Source organism: Lepidochelys kempii, chromosome 15 (assembly GCF_965140285.1).
Source record: "Lepidochelys kempii isolate rLepKem1 chromosome 15, rLepKem1.hap1, whole genome shotgun sequence".
NCBI lineage: Eukaryota > Metazoa > Chordata > Testudines > Cheloniidae > Lepidochelys > Lepidochelys kempii.
The window spans coordinates 32,807,145-32,824,507 of NC_136394.1; the positions used below are offsets into that span (position 1 = coordinate 32,807,145).

At 47.3% G+C, this 17,363-nt stretch overlaps 1 protein-coding gene across 2 annotated transcripts in view; it reads right to left on the minus strand.

Moving 5' to 3' along the window:
- TTC28 (tetratricopeptide repeat domain 28) overlaps positions 1-17,363 on the minus strand; it is a 510,509-nt gene that overhangs the window by 189,214 nt on the left and 303,932 nt on the right. For both annotated transcript variants that reach the window (XM_073313673.2, XM_073313672.2), the window contains exon 3: positions 6,039-6,186. In XM_073313673.2, coding sequence (XP_073169774.1) covers positions 6,039-6,186 — 148 coding nt within the window. The remainder of the gene's footprint in view (positions 1-6,038; positions 6,187-17,363) is intronic.

Consider the following 17,363-nt stretch of genomic DNA (forward strand, 5'->3'; position numbering starts at 1 on the left):
AGATGGGGGAACAGCATAGCCTGTCCTGGGTCTGTGGTGGAAAGTTGCCATGAAGCACTATGCAGACAGAACCATTACACTGTGAAGGCAGTGCTGGAACCAGGGCTTTCCCAGCAGAGATCACCTGTCCAAGGTGTGCCACCCACTGAGGGAGGAGAATGGTATTATTGTAGGAGGAGAGGTTTGGCCTCAGCGATCTGTACTGCAAACTTAAGCTCCACATCCCCCGTAGTGAGCCAAGCTAAAGAGATTTAACTTTTAATCTTTCCTCAGAAGTCACTCAATGCTTCCAGCTCCTTTGCTCTTTGTTGCTCTTCTCTGAACTCTGAAGGAAAGAAATCCTAGCAATTACTATCCCTGTAAGTCTGACTGTAACTCCCATTTCTCGTACAATAATGGAATTACCTATGAAAGGAGAAAACTGTAACTCTGTAGGGGTAACAGCACCATGACCAATATACAGTGCTGTGGAGTTACAAGAACACATTATGTCACCCAAACTACATCGCCTTTCGGTGACCAAATTATCAGAGTGGATGAAGGGAGTGAAGTAAATGTTACCTCTGTGGATATCCCAGGTCACAAGATCTTATCTGAAAAACTAGCTCAAAGCAGCTTATATATAAGTCGGTTTACATGGACTGAACAACTGCTGGAGGAATATAACCAATAAATAATAATAAAGGCATTGTACGAAGTTTGAGGGACATGTCCAGAAGGATACAGAAAGGATCTTAAAGTTAAAGAAGTATGGGCTGGATGAATGCACTATAAGGTGGGTAGAAAGTTGGCTAGATTGTCGGGCTCAACAGGTAGTGATCAATGGCTCCATGTCTAGTTGGCAGCCGGTGTCAAGTGGAGTGCCCCAGGGTTTGGTTTTGTTCAATATCTTCATAAATGATCTGGAGGATGGTGTGGATTGCACTCTCAGCAAATTTGCGGATGATACTAAACTGGGAGGAGTGGAAGATACCCTGGAGGGCAGGGATAGGATACAGAGGGACCTGGACAAATTGGAGGATTGGGTCAAAAGAAATCTGATGAGGTTCAATAAGGATAAGTGCAGGGTCCTGCACTTAGGACGGAAGAACCCAATGCACAGCTACAGACTAGGGACCGAATGGCTAGGCAGCAGTTCTGCAGAAAAGGACCTAGGGGTGACAGTAGACGAGAAGCTGGATATGAGTCAACAGTGTGCCCTTGTTGCCAAGAAGGCCAATGGCATTTTGGGATGTATAAGTAGGGGCATAGCGAGCAGATCAAGGGACGTGATCTTCCCCCATCTATTCGACATTGGTGAGGCCTCATCTGGAGTACTGTGTCCAGTTTTGGGCCCCACACTACAAGAAGGATGTGGATAAATTGGAGAGAGTCCAGCGAAGGGCAACAAAAATGATTAGGGGTCTAGAACACATGACTTATGAGTAGAGGCTGAGGGAACTGGGATTGTTTAGTCTGCAGAAGAGAAGACTAATCTTCTCTAATCTTGGGGTAATCGGCACTTTGGTTATTTATTACCACAGGAACAATGACAAAAATAGAGGTGTCTCTCTGCAGGTCTACCGGTATTTATTTCCCTCTCCACCAACCCACTGTGGTTATTTGTCTCTCTCAAAGGTAAACTCTGTGGGATAGGGACCATACTCTGGTATGTATCTGTACCGTGCCCAGCACAAATGGGGTCACATCCTGAGTGGGGCTTCTGAACATTAGCATTACAATAATTAATACTAATGAGGCAAAAATAGTCAGTGGAAGGGAGACACAGGGAGAGCAGTAATGCTGAGAGACCTAGAGATCAGACTGGACAGCAACAAAGACATGAAATTGCAATACAATAAGACAGCAAGAAAGGCCGTCGCAGCTTTGGGCTGCTGACACAGAAGAATCACGTCCTGGGGCAGGGAGGGGATAGTCTCTCTGCAGTGTGATTGCTCCTAGAATATGGTATGTGCTCCTTTCCAGGCACTTCAACACCACAATGATATTTACAGGTTGGAGGCAGTTCACAAAAGAGCTACCAAATGATGAAGAACTGTAGAGTCTCCTAACTCTGAGGCATGTATAGGCACTGCAGCCTGGTGAGAGAATCATAGAATATCAGAGTTTGAAGGGACCTCAGGAGGTCATTTAGTCCAACCCCCTGCTCAAAGCAGGACCGATCCCCAACTGAATCATCCCAGCCAAGGCTTTGTCAAGCCTGACCTTAAAAATATCTCAGGAAGGAGATTCCACCACCTCCCTAGGTAACGCATTCCAGTGTTTCACCACCCTCCGAGTGAAAAAGATTTTCCTAATATCCAACCTAAACCTTCCCCACTGCAACTTGAGACCATTACTCCTCATTCTGTCATATGCTACCACTGAGAACACTCTAGATCCATCCTCTTTGGAACCCCCTTTCAGGTAGTTGAAAGCAGCTATCAAATCCCCCCTCATTTTTCTCTTCTGCAGACTAAACAATCCCAGTTCCCTCAGCCTCTCCTCATAAATCATGTGTTCCAGACCCCTAATAATTTTTGTTGCCCTCTGCTGGACTCTTTCCAATTTTTCCACATCCTTCTTGTAGTGTGGGGCCCAAAACTGGACACAGTACTCCAGATGAGGCCTCACCAATGTCGAATAGAGGGGAACGATCACATCCCTCGATCTGCTGGCAATGCCCCTACGTATACACCCCAAAATGCCATTGGCCTTCTTGGCAACAAGGGCACACTGTTGACTCATATCCAGCTTCTCGTCCCCAGTAACCCCTAGGTCCTTTTCTGCAGAACTGATGCCGAGCCATTCGGTCTCTAGTCTGTAGCGGTGCATGGGATTCTTCTGTCCTAAGTGCAGGACTCTGCACTTGTCCTTGTTGAACCTCATCAGATTTCTTTTTGCCCAATCCTCCAATTTGTCTAGGGCCCTCTGTATCCTATCCCTACCCTCCAGCGTATCTACCTCTCCTCCCACTTTAGTGTCATCTGCAAACTTGCTGAGGGTGCAATCCACACCATCCTCCAGATCATTTATGAAGATATTGAACAAAACCGGCCCCAGGACCGACCCTTGGGGGACTCCACTCGATACCGGCTGCCAACTAGACATGGAGCCATTGATCACTACCCGTTGAGCCTGACGATCTAGCCAGCTTTCTATCCACCTTATAGTCCATTCATCCAGCCCATGCTATTTTAATTTGCTGGCAAGAATATTGTGAGAGACCGTGTCAAAAGCTTTGCTAAAGTCAAGGAACAACACGTCCACCGCTTTCCCCTCATCCACAGAGCCAGTTATCTCGTCATAGAAGGCAATTAGATTAGTCAGGCATGACTTGCCCTTGGTGAATCCATGCTGACTGTTCCTGATCACTTTCCTCTCCTCTACGTGCTTCAGAATTGATTCCTTGAGGACCTGCTCCATGATTTTTCCAGGGACTGAGGTGAGGCTGACTGGCCTGTAGTTCCCAGGATCCTCCTTCTTCTCTTTTTTAAAGATGGGCACTACATTAGCCTTTTTCCAGTCGTCCGGGACTTCCCACAATCGCCATGCGTTTTCAAAGATAATGTCCAATGGCTCTGCAATCACATCCGCCAACTCCTTTAGCACTCTCAGATGCAGCGCATCCGGCCCCATGGACTTGTGATCGTCCAGCTTTTCTAAATAGTCCTGAACCACTTCTTTCTCCACAGAGGGCTGGTCACCTCCTCCCCATGCTGTGCTGCCCAGTGCAGCAGTCTGGGAGCTGACCTTGTTCGTGAAGATAGAGGCAAAAAAAGCATTGAGTACATTAGCTTTTTCCACATCCTCTGTCACTAGGTTGCCTCCCTCATTCAGTAAGGGGCCCACACTTTCCTTGACTTTCTTCTTGTTGCTAACATACCTGAAGAAACCCTTCTTGTTACTCTTAACATCTCTTGCTAGCTGCAACTCCAGGTGTGATTTGGCCTTCCTGATTTCACTCCTGCATCCCCGAGCAATATTTTTATAGTCTTTCCTGGTCATTTGTCCAATCTTCCACTTCTTGTAAGCTTCTTTTTTGTGTTCAAGATCAGCAAGGATTTCACTATTAAGCCAAGCTGGTCGCCTGCCATAATTACTATTCTTTCTACACATCGGGATGGTTTGTACCTGTAACCTCAGTAGGGATTCTTTAAAATACAGCCAGCTCTCCTGGACTCCTTTCCCCCTCATGTTATTCTCCCAGGGGATCTTGCCCATCAGTTCCCTGAGGGAGTCCAAGTCTGCTTTTCTGAAGTCCAGGGTCCGCATTCTGCTGCTCTCCTTTCTTCCCTGTGTCAGGATCCTGAACTCGACCATCTCATAGTAACTGCCTCCCAGGTTCCCATCCACTTTTGCTTCCCCTGCTAATTCTTCCCGGTTTGTGAGCAGCAGGTCAAGAAGAGCTCTGCCCCTAGTTGGTTCCTCCAGCACTTGCACCAGGAAATTGTCCCCTACATTTTCCAAAAACTTCCTGGATTGTCTGTGCACCACTGTATTGCTCTCCCAGGAGATATCAGGGTGACTGAAGTCTCCCATGAGAACTAGGGCCTGCGATCTAGTAACTTCTGTGAGTTGCCGGAAGAAAGGCTCGTCCACCTCATCCCCCTGGTCTGGTGGTCTATAGCAGACTCCCACCACGATATCACCATACGGACAGAAGGAGCTCATGGATAATACCGAGGCATGCAGCAGATTGTCTCACCTATCAAAACAAATTACTACAAAGCAAGAAGGATGAACCTGATGTCATATTTTGGCAATATTTTAGGCAGCAGCAACACCACAGGATGGCATAGGTGAAATTATCCTCATAAGGTATTTGCTACATAGAAAAAACTCCAAATTAATTCATTTTGGAAAACTATAAGAAAACACTGTGAAAGGGAAACTGCAATATTCTTTTCATATTTCAGCTCTGGTTGGCCCTAAGTTCCAAAGCTCCCAGTAGCGTCTGCTGAGAGTCAGAGCTGATCCGCTCCATGCTCCCCACTGGGAAATGGCATTAGACCACTCGAGCAAAGTGCTTGCGACAAAACTGATTAGAAACAGTTCAGTGAGGGAGTTCCCCTTCAAGAGAGTGAAATCCCCACCCCTGGAAGTGGAGATGTTATATACAGGGGAGGCAAGACACCACGGGCGCTGAAAGCATCACATGCGCCAAGCCATTTCCATACTTGTCAAGGACAAAAGTGAATTAGCAGCCTGGTCATCTGCCTCTTCTGGGGCTTTTTGTTCTGAGAGACGTGAAAAATAAACAAAAGCTTCTGCGGAGCCCTGCTGGCTACCACAAGCCTTGGATTTCAAAAAGCTGTTTACCTAAGTGCCAGAACTCTTGTAGAGCTCAAGGGGCACACAGGCACCACGGTATTGTGGGATCACACTGGGAGGGTCAACAGAGCCAGTGCTGCGGCAAAGCCTGCGTTTCCAGTCTGCCCTTGCACTGAAACAGTTTCAGGAAGGCTGTGATCTGCTGCAGTTGTACTACGAATACTTGTGAAACATTAGCACGCTTGTCTGTGGAAAAGAAGAAATTCACAAGGTATAAGGTGTTTGACCTCTAGTAGATGGGAATGCATGTGTTCCCCTGACTGGAGAATACCAGTTCTGGGTGGCCAGCTCAGCCTTTTCAGAGATGTTAGCCATACATTAACTTCCAAGTAGCACAGCTGGACTTCACAGAACACAAGAACTGCTGTTCTCGATCAGGCCACACCTATTCCAGTATCCCTGCCTCATCAGACAAGGCCAAAGCCCCTCTTTCCAACATCCCCACCACCCTGCCCCACTGAATCAGACAAGAGGCTCATCTAGTTTGGTTTCCCCTCTGAGAGGGCGCAGAAGCAGGTGACCCAATGGAAGATGTAAAACGCCTATAATCTGCCCCTCATCACTTACGTAGGTTTCCTCCTGCCTCAAGTGCTGACTCAGCATCAGTTTCCAACTGAAATCAGCTTCCTACCTTTCTCGGAAATGCTGATCCTTTAGCACTGCTGTCCACTCATGCTTGCAGCCAGCCTAACTGCAGTGCCTTGGACACCGATCGTTTTGCTTACCTCGCATGGGAGATTTCATGGCGGCTTCCACCATCCCAACAAGAAGCTGCAGACTCTTGGGATCCTGAGCCAGCCCAGATGCAAATGCTGCCAGTGCGTCTGCATGGCGTCCAAGGTACTGAAGGGCAACACCCTGTCGGAAGTACGCCTGCAAGCCCAAAAGAAAGAGGTGAGTTATTGAACTGATGTGATCCCAGAGCCCAAACATACATGATCAGGGAGCTAGTGCTGGGGAATATAGGGGCTGCAAGAACATGCTCAGGTTTCCCTAAAGTATTTTCAGGTCAGGACAATATTGGCAATTCTAAAGCTGTAGTTTGGTTCCCGAATCCCCACAGAGCTGAGGAAAGGCTCACTCAGCCCATATTGACAATTCTCACATGCTGCTCTGGAGTCTAAAGCCAAAGTTACAATAATTTAAAATAAAGGTTTTCCTTCAGAATTGGCTCCCCCTCCTCCCCAAATGGCTGCTTATTTTTTTTTAATCGCCTGGCTCGCAAAGCTTGTGAGTGGAGATCCTCATCTCTCACTCCTGCCAACAAGACCTGAGCTTCACCACCCAACAAGAACTTTGTATTAACAGAAACCAAAAATCTCCAAGATACAATTGCAATAAAATCACTGCCCAGAGCATCCGATCAGAAACCTCACCTTCCCTCTGTATGCATGTACAGCCTACCTCTTCCACCATCCAAGCTCAGTAGAGTTCAGGAGGCTCTGTGTTCACCCTGTGTTCACTTCCCTTGCCTCCATCACCACCAGTGACATGTCAGCTCTCATCGTTAATTATATTTTGCAATTTTCATTCATCAATGATCAGAGAATGATTCTGTATTCAGATTCATTGAGTAACTGACTCTGGAATTCACCCTCCTACTCCTCACCCAGCCTGGTAGCACTGGAGTCTGCTGACCTTCTGGGTGAACTACAGTGACTACAAAAACAACAAGGAGTCCGGCGGCACCTTAAAGACTAACAGATTTATTTGGGCATAAGCTTCTGTGGGTAAAAAACCCACTTCCCCATTGTTTTTGTGGACACAGACTAATATGGCTACCCCTCTGATACAGTGACTACTGCATTATGCAGATGTTTGGTAGAAGTGGGTTGAGCAGGCAGCAGAGAGCTGTATCTGACTGCACTTAGAATCCTAACTCTGACAGGCACTTCCCCCCGCTGAATACAGACACTCTTCATTTTTAATATAGACATGTTTATAGACATTTTGCTTTACTTTTTCCATTTCACATTTTCTGCAAGTCTCCCCAGAGGCTACCACAGAAGAGTCGCAGCAAACACACCTCTGTCTCACTGACATCCAAGGGAAGATGCAATGCTTTTAAAATAAATCCAACACCTCGTCACCACTCATTTGCAATCCCAAACCAACAACTGCATCAATGTGCAACTGCAAATAGTTCCCACTGGCAATTCCAGGTTCTGAACGTTCCCAGCCAGAGGTACTAAGATCACAGACACACACAGCAGCAGGAGAAACCTGCCTTAACAAAGGGGTAGCAATGTCAGTGCCTCTCCCAGAGAAAACATGAAGTTCTGTGCTTGGGAGCTGGTGGGTATGGGAACAAAGACTCTACTGTCTAACATTCACTTATAAAATGAAAGCATATTTGTAACATTTATGTCTGCACACTGATTGCGTTAATAATTCAGGAGCTTCAACTAGTTTTTACAAAAGCTTTGCTGTTCATGGATAACCCTTTATTGTGCTCTCCAGTAAAAATCTCCTTGCTGCAAGCTCTGCCACATTCACTGTACTACCGAGTGTCTGGAGGGAGTTAAGCAAAGCAAGCACAGTTATAGTAAAAGAAAACTCTCTTAAAAAGACTACAACTGCTGTAAGAACAGGATGGTGCCCTGTCAGCTCCATTCTTGTCTTTGGCTCTCGAGGGCCTTCAGCCGCAGGCTCTCCCTGCACTCGTGGGCAGACCCCAGCTGTTTTTCCTTCCCATTTGTAATAGAAACTAATCCTGTATTCAAGGTACATTAAGTAGACACATGTGGAAGTCTTTTTTACTTAAACTGGATAAATCTGCAATTAATATCCAAAACGGACTTTTCATTAGGGCTTTCATACTCCTTCAGAACCCAGCCAACGGAAGTAAAGATTAAGAAAAATCAAAAATGACATGGGAAATTTATAGACATAAATATTTAATCTCTTTTCCATTAGCAAGCATTGATTGGTTCTATAATTTTAAATGAATTAAATGGAGGCAAAATTCATTTAATTAACCTTTAGTACAAATGTGTTCTTATTGAACCAAACAGGCAACTGTACTGGAAACCCAGTTCCGTGTTAATTAGATTACAGGCATGATGATTTAAATCAAAGAGAAACCCCAGGAACAAGGAGTGTGTGGCGTGCAGTGGCTACCGACTGTGTGGTCTCAGAACACTGTCTTCTGAAGCATGATGCACACTTTGGGGTCTCTGTTTCCCACACTCTCATTTAGGCTTGGTCTACACCTAAAAATTAAGTTGACATGGTTATGTGCCCATCTTTAAAAAAAGGGGAAAAGGAGAATCTGGGGAACTACAGACCGGTGAGTCTCACCTCAGTCCCTGGAAAAATCATGGAGCAGGTCCTCAAGGAATCCATTTTGAAGCACTTGGAGGAGAGGAAAGTGATCAAGAACAGTCAACATGGATTCACCTAGGGCAAGTCATGCCTGACCAACCTGATTGCCCTCTATGATGAGATAATTGGCTCTGTGGACGTGATATATCTTGACTTTAGCAAAGCTTTTGATACGGTCTTCCACAGTATTCTTGCCAGCAAGTTAAAGTAGTATGGATTGGATGAATAGACTATAAGGTGGATAGAAAGCTGACTAGATCACTGGGCTCACTGGGTAGTGATCAACAGCTTGATGTCTAGTTGGCAGCCAGTATCAAGCAGAGTGCCCCTGAGGTTGGTCCTGGGGCCGTTTTTTTCCCAACATCTTCATTAATAATCTGGATGATGGGATGGATTGCACCCTCAGCAAGTTCGCAGATGACACTAAACTGCGGGGAGAGGTAGATATGCTGGAGGGTAGGGATAGGTTCCAGAGTGACCTAGACAAATTGGAGGATTGGGCCAAAAGAAATCTGATGAGGTTCAACAAGGACAATTGCAGAGTTCTGCACTTAGGAAGGAAGAATCCCATGCACCGCTACAGGCTGGGGACCAACTGGTTAAGCAGCAGTTCTGCAGAAAAGGACCTGGGGATTACAGTGGACGAGAAGCTGGATACGAGTCAGCAGTGTGCTCTTGTCGCCAAGAAGGACAACAGCATATTGGGCTGTATGAGTAGGAGCATTGCCAGCAGATCAAGGGAAGTGATTATTCCCCTCTATTCGGCACTGGTGAGGCCACACCTGGAGTACTGTGTCCAGTAGGGCAACGAAAATGATTAGGGGGCTGGGGAACATGACTTACAAGGAGAGGCTGAGGGAACTAGGCTTATTTAGTCTGCAGAGGAGAAGAGTGAGGGGGGATTTGATAGCCGTCTTCAACTACGTGAAGGGGGGTTCCAATGAGGATGGAGCTCTGGATGGTCTCAAGTTGCAGTGGGGGAAGTCTAGGCTGGATATTAGGAAAAACTATTTCACTAGGAGGGTGGTGAAGCACTGGAATGGGTTACCTAGGGAGGTGGTGGAATCTCCATCCTTAGAGGTTATTAAGGCCCTGCTTGACAAAGCCCTGGCTGGGATGATTTAGTTGGGGTTGGTCCTGTTTTGAGCAGGGCGTTGGACTAGATGACCTCCGGAGGTCTCTTCTACGATTCTATGTTAGTCAAGGGTGAGGGAAAAAACACACCTCTAACCAACACTGCTATGCTGACCTAATCCGCAGCACAGATGCATTTATGTTGACAGCAGAATGCTTCTGTTGATGTAGCTACTGTTGTTCAGGGAGGTGGTGTTCCTACACCAACGGAAAAACCTGTTATGTCACTGTAGGCTGCATCTACACTATGGCGTTATACCAGCATAGTGTGGACACAGCCTCAGTTTCCCTTCTGTACAGCTTGATGACAGAAAGACCATGCAAGAGTTTACACCTGGGCAGTTTGGCTCTGAAGGGACACAGTAGCCAGACACACCTTGTAATCCAGTGTGGCTGTGTTACACCAACTGGACTGTGACCTTGCTGCATGAGTGAAGGGAGCAAGAAAATGGCTTCTGTTTACACAGAAACCCTATCAGCAGGGGCGGGAGAAGCCATGCAAGGGAAGGGCAGATTGTTTAACGGAGGTTAGCAGAATAGTATGGTTAGACAGCTGGCCTGGGGACTCTTGTCCACTGAAGTGTTTGTAGTGTGCATGGGCTGAGGAACCCAGTAATAGGTTGGGGAACAGAGTGCTGTGTGTGTTTGATAAAGAACGAGCCTGCCAGCCCAGGTCTGAATAGAATCACTTGACTCGTACTGAATTGTGAGTCTGAATCCTATTGCTGTATCCACCCTCAGGACAATGGACTCAGTAAATGCTTGCACATGCCCTAGCAAACACGCTGCCTGCCATAGCACTACAGCTAAATCAGGCCTCATCGACCCCCAGGCATTCCACCTCTGCCCCACTTCTTGTTTACCATGATTTGACACCTGGAAGGGAACCAGATGGTGCAGGATGCATGGGATCTCACACAGAGTCGTCACACAGTTGAATGTAAGTAACCCTGTCTCAGCGAGCCAACTCCTGGCTACTGTCCAACTGCAGGTGTGGCAGCCATTGTTCATGTGTCCCAGGGAGGGAAACAATGGGGAATGCAATGGGATGAACCAGACGGATGAAGTCTCAATAATCCCCAATTCTCACCTAGAAGTCCAACCGAAAACGGGATGGCCAGTGTCAAGGAAGTAAGGAACCGTGGCCTCAAGAGAGAAGGACAAAGCTGCCCAGAGCGTTCCGAGAGCAACTAGAAGAAAGGAGAGTGTCCCACACTATGCTTCTCAATGGCCCCCTCCAAGAGCACTTCCGGAGCTGCTGCAGTAGCAGGAAATTAGGCTGTTAAGAAGCTGCACCTCCATTCTGCTATTTATGTTTACACAGCACTCCAGGAGCACTCAATGAGAGGGCCAGGAGGGCCTCATGGCCCAAATGAGACATAACACAGCAAGTGTGGACAACAGAATAAAGTGGGGTGAGCACAAGTGTTACAAGCAATGGAGTGTGATTCAAACCATCCATTATGAAAGTAATCCTACCTTGTCCTGCCTAGAAAGAGCTTTTTCCTAGAAGTCGTTTTGGAAGCCACTTAATTTTAGTGCCAAAGGCACTCAGAGCCCAGAAACAAAAACCCTATACATCATCATTTCAGAACAGATTTCTGGCTAGTTACTCACTGTAACCCTCCTCCCCCGGCAGTCCCTAGCTCATACAGCACCCTTTCCACACAGAGCATTTGGCATCTTCTACTTCTTCCCTAAGCAGACACATTCAGAAGTTATTTCAGGGCTGGAATGAAGGCACCACATTGAGGGAAAATCTGCAAACACGACATAGGATGAATCACATTTTGGGAGAAGAAAGGGAAGGGAAAATCAAATCAAGAAGCCAGCAGTCATAGCTGAAGAAATGAGACAAGGGGCTATTTTCCAGTCCTCAAGCTGGAGAGAAACTTCCCATTTCTTTGTAAATGACACATTTTTGTTAGATTATCATAGAATCATAGAATATCAGGGTTGGGAGGGACCTCAGGAGGTCATCTAGTTCAATCCCTTGCCCAAAGCAGGACCAATCCCCAACTAAATCATCCCAGCCAGGGCTTTGTCAAGCCTGACCTTAAAAACTTCTAAGGAAGGAGATTCCACCACTTTCCTAGGTAACGCATCCCAGTGTTTCACCACCCTCCGAGTGAAAAAGATTTTCCTAATATCCAACCTAAATCTCCCCCACTGCAACTTGAGACCATTACTCCTTGTTCTGTCATCTGCTACCACTGAGAACAGTCTAGATCGATCCCCTTTGGAACCCCCTTTCAGGTAGTTGAAAGCAGCTATCAAATCCCCCCTCATTCTTCTCTTCCGTAGAGTAAACATCCCCAGTTCCCTCAGCCTCTCCTCATAAATCATGTGTTCCAGACCCCTAATCAATTTTGTTGCCCTCTGCTGGACTCTTTCCAATTTTTCCACATCCTTCTTGTAGTGTGGGGCCCAAAACTGCACACAGTACTCCGGATGAGGCCTCAACAATGTCGAATATAGGGGAATGATCACGTCCCTCGATCTGCTGGCAATGCCCCTACTTATACACCCCAAGATGCCATTGGCCTTCTTGGCAACAAGGGCACACTGTTGACTCATATCCAGCTTCTCATCCACTGTAACCCCTAGGTCCTTTTCTGCAGAACTGATGCCTAGCCGCTCAGTCCCTAGTCTGTAGCGGTGCATGGGATTCTTCTGTCCTAAGTGCAGGACTCTGCAATTGTCCTTGTTGAACCTCATCAGATTTCTTTTGGCCCAATCCTCTAATTTGTCTAGGGCCCTCTGTATCCTATCCCTACCCTCCAGCGTATCTACCTCTCCTCCCACTTTAGTGTCATCTGCAAACTTGCTGAGGGTGCAATCCACACCCCTCCAGATCATTTGTGAAGATATTGAACAAAGCCGGCCCCAGGACCGACCCTTGGGACACTCCACTTGATACCGGCTGCTAACTATACATGGAGCCATTGATCACTACCCATTGAGTCAGACAATCTAGCCAGCTTTCTATCCACTTTAGAGTCCATGCATCCAGCCCATACTTCTTTAACTTGCTGGCAAGAATACTGTAGGAGACCGTGTCAAAAGCTTTGCTAAAGTCAAGGAACAACACGTCCACTGCTTTCCCTTCATCCACAGAACCAGTTATCTCATCATAGAAGGCAATTAGGTTAGTTAGGCATGACTTGCCCTTGGTGAATCCATGCTGACTGTTCCTGATCACTTTCCTCTCCTTTAAGTGCTTCAGAATTGATTCCTTGAGGACCTGCTCCATGATTAAGTGATGAGCACAAGCATGCTCTCTTCATTACTACAAATATGATGCTTTTATTTACCAGTGATCCAGGTGGAAATCCTATTGATTCCTTCCACCTAGCTTAAAACAGCAACAGAATGAAGTACTACAGAAGGAGGAGTGGATGGACAAACTGCAGGTGTTCTCTGAGCTGTGGCCCGGCAGGGCCCAACTGTGGGTGTAATACTGCTCCTGTTGCCAAGCTCCGCACCAGATTTTCTAGGAACATAGAGGCTCTCACACTGGATCAGACGAGAGGTCAATCCAATCCAATATGCCATCCCAAACAGTGGCCAGAACCAGGTGCTTCATATGAAGGTACAAGAACCTACCATAGACAAATGTGGGGTAATCTGTCCCCTGTGAAAGCTTCCTCCTAACCTTCAATAGTCAGAGGATGGCTCATGGCCTGCACCAGGAGGGTTTAAATTCTTTCCAAAACTCATGTGTTGTTACTTTTATCATTAAAATGCTGGACCTTTTTCTTACCCACATAAATGCCAATTCTTTTTTCAATCCTGCTAAATTCTTGGCCTCAATGATATCCTGTGGCAGTGAGTTCCATAGACTAATTGTGCATTGCATGTTTTTTATCTGCCACCTTTCAATGTCATTGATTGAGTCCTTGATTTTGTGCTGAGAGGCAGGGTGAATACCAGAACCTGGTCTCCCTTCTCTCTTCCATTAACTGGCTCATATGCATTTATCATGTTCCCTTTTATTCATCTCTGTGGTAACCATTCTCAATCTTTTCAACCTCTCTTCACTTGAGGATTTTTTCATGGCCTTAATTAGGACCAGCCTTTGGGGTGGGCAGTCCGGGTGGCAGGGTTTGCCTGATTCCCAGCTGACCTGCCGAGAGCCAGCTGGGCTGACGGAGGCGGCAGGAAGGCAAGCAGAAGTGTCTGGAGAGGGTGGAGGGACTGGAGCTGCAGTGGGGCAGTCGGAGGACCAGCTAGTTGACTCCTGCAGAGCAAGGGTGCATCCCCCCGCTCCACCACCCTGTGTAGCCACTGCTGCTCCTGTCCCGCCCCACTCCGTTTCTCCTCGGAGCCACCCCGGGCCACGCTGCTACGGACTGGGAGCGTCTTCTTGTCTGTTGTGCAGGGAGTGCAGAGGCTGATAAATGGGGTGTCGCCCTCCCCTCTGCCTGTGTGCCTGGTCTCCACTGAGCTGAGGGGATGGGACAGGGGGAATCTGTGTGCGCTGCTGCTCCTCTGGGTCAGGAGCTGTCAGCAACGGCTTGTGTTTGAACACACTTTCAGGCTCCTGACCCGAGGGCTTTCCTACAGAGACAGCATGCTCTTACACTCACTCAGGCACACACACACTCCCCTCAACACACACTCCCTCTCTCTATCACACACACACTCTGTCACACACTCCCCCCAACACACACACCAGGGCTTCCTGCATCCAGGTCACTGTTCCCACCTGGGCTGGGCTGAGGCCTCCGGAGCTGCTGCTCTCCTGCCCGCTCCTGAGGCAGCCCAGGCAGGGAAAGTGACCTGGATGCAGGGAGCCCTGACATTGCTCCTTGCCCCCCACCCACCCCAGAGCTCCATAGGGGTGCACGGGGCAGAGGAGCAGCAGTCCAAGGGGGGAGCGGAGCAAGCAGCAATGCAGCTGCTTCGTGCATGCAGGTCAGTTTTCCCACATGGGTGCAAGAGGGGGATGCAGGGGTTAGGGCAAAGGGGGAACACTGCAGTGGTTGGGGTGCAGGAGGGGGCAGGGATTAGGGGCACAGAAGGGGGCAGGAGTTGGAGTATGGGAGGGAAGTATGGGGGGTAGGAGTGAAGGGGGTGCAGGGATTGGGGTAAAGGGGGCATGCACAGTGCTAGGGTTGGGGCACAGGAGGGGAATAGAGGAGTTAGGGGCAGGGATTGGGGATGAAGGGGACACAGTGTAGGGGTTAGGGACGTAGGAGGAAGGTACAGGGATTGAGGTGAAGGGGGCACAGTGTACGGGTTAAGGTACAGGAGGGGGCAGAGGTTCGGAGTGAAGGGAGTGTAGGGATTAGGGACACAGGAGGGGGAGCAGGCGTAGGGGTAAAAGGTACAGGGATTAGGGTGAAGGGAAGGTGTGGAGCCCAGGGAGCCCATGGGGCCAGGGGCACCAAAATGCAAGTTTGCCCAGGGTGCCATTTTCCCTAAGGCCAGCCCTGACCCTAATCCTTGTCTTTCATCTCTGAATCCCTCTACTTCCATCATATCTTTTTGGGGTAGGGATGATTCTGCCCCCAGCCCTGCAGAGATTCCTACAGACAGCACTGTCCTTTAACCGTAACAAACCAATGAAATATTTAATAGTGGAACATTGCCTCTTTCTAGAGCTTCCCCTCAGGCAGGGTCTTGAAGTGCTTTAGCAACACTGTGTGCTGAACAAAGTCTCCAAATATCCCTGTGAGGCCGCCCAGGTGGAGGAGCTGAGGCACAGAGACATGACCACAGCTCCAGCTCACCCAAACTGACAGTCCTCACAGACAAAGAGGGAGGTTTTGTTCAAGACAGGATGCTCACTCAGGCCTTACAGGCCAGACACCAGAGGCTCGACTTCCCCGCTGGCTTTGTCACACTATTTACGCAACTATCACTGTAACTAAATAGGCCAATCAGGGCATAAACCATTAGCCCATTTTCTGCTGTGTTTGGAACAAAGAGGTTTATTTCAGCACTGCACATAATCTCCTCACAACTTGGGGTAACGATTAATTGAACAAGCTCTCTCCTCCTCCTCCTTCCCTGCACAGTTCTTACCCTGGAGTCAACCGATTGTCTCCTGACAATTTGCACATATTTCCCTTAGACTAACACGGCTGTTACTCTGAAATCTTCCTCCAGCGTGATGCTGGAGGTCACCTGCAGCTTGCTCCTTAGTGCCTGCCCAGAGGAGAGAGGAACGCTCATTAATCAGTGAAACAACCGACTGGCAATGCTTTCCTAGAGCACCATGGACATAGTTCTAAAGAAGCAGCAGTGACAGAGGGTAATATGCTGCTTTACTAACAGGCTGAGAAGAGCTCAGTTGTCTATATAGACCTGAAACTCCATTAACAAGTCAAATCTCCTTTCAGGAGATGCTGTGCTGGTAATGGAAGCCAGTTTTAGAAGCTCCACACAACTAAAGATACAGACTGGACATCTCATTAGCTGATATACTAACCCCATTTTTATTGGCACATCATGCAAGGAGTACTGATTATTTCCAAAAACATGAGTTCACTGAAGTAAACACAGAAGACACACTAGATATGTTTGCAATTTCTCTGGTAAAAGTCAAATCACTTTCACCAGGTCGCAGCTGAGTTCATTAATATTCAAGACCAACTGGGCTGACTTTTTTCCAAAGTATCCTGAACAACAGATATAATGATGTGTACAACAGCTGCGAGACATCCTACATCTCTACATTCGGATCACAAACTCCAGCAAGTCACACATGCACGCTGCTGGTGCCACAATGAACTGAGATGGAGAAGCAGAATGTATTCTAAAACCCAAAAACAAACTGTGCATTTTAACATGACTGGCTTTGGTCCTTGATCTGAGGCAAAAACAAGTGCGATGCATTAACCATTTTACTTTTACTTATTTATACTTTTAATTACATACATAGACATTATGTTAAAAGAATGTTATTTAGGTTGCAAAGTCAAGCACTTGAAAGTTCAGAAATGCTAGATTTTAGGGTTGACTGGGCAATCTTAATTCTTTGTGTAATTAAAGACTGTATTATAAGATATACGCACCAGGGACAGAATTAAGATTGCACAGACAGCTATAAATCTGGCACTTCCTAATTTTCAAGTGCTTGACTTTGCAACCTAAATAGTGTTCTTTTAATGTGCATTTTTAATGTAGCTTCCTAGCAGGTGGGGTTTTTCAGTGGTGGTGGTGTGGGGTGAGTGGATGTTTTTGAAAAGGATAAAGACCAACCCTTATTTTCCTCTGAATGCATCCGATGAAGTGAGCTGTAGCTCACGAAAGCTTATGCTCAAATAAATTGGTTAGTCTCTGAGGTGCCACAAGTACTCCTTTTCTTTTTGCAGATACAGACTAACACGGCTGCTACTCTGAAACCTATTATGTGGAACATCCCATCTCCCTAAATCATGCATCATCATCAGGGGTTGAACCTTGAACTTCCAACACTGAGGCACAGGCTGCTTTCACTTGAGCTAACGGACTAACGACATTGGCTGCAAGCAAGAGAAAAGGGTGGCGATGGGCTGCTGACACCATGCAAATCGGTCCAAATGATGTTTGGGGTGGAAATCCTGCCCAGTTCTCTCTCTCCCACGGAAGGTAGAGGACTGCTG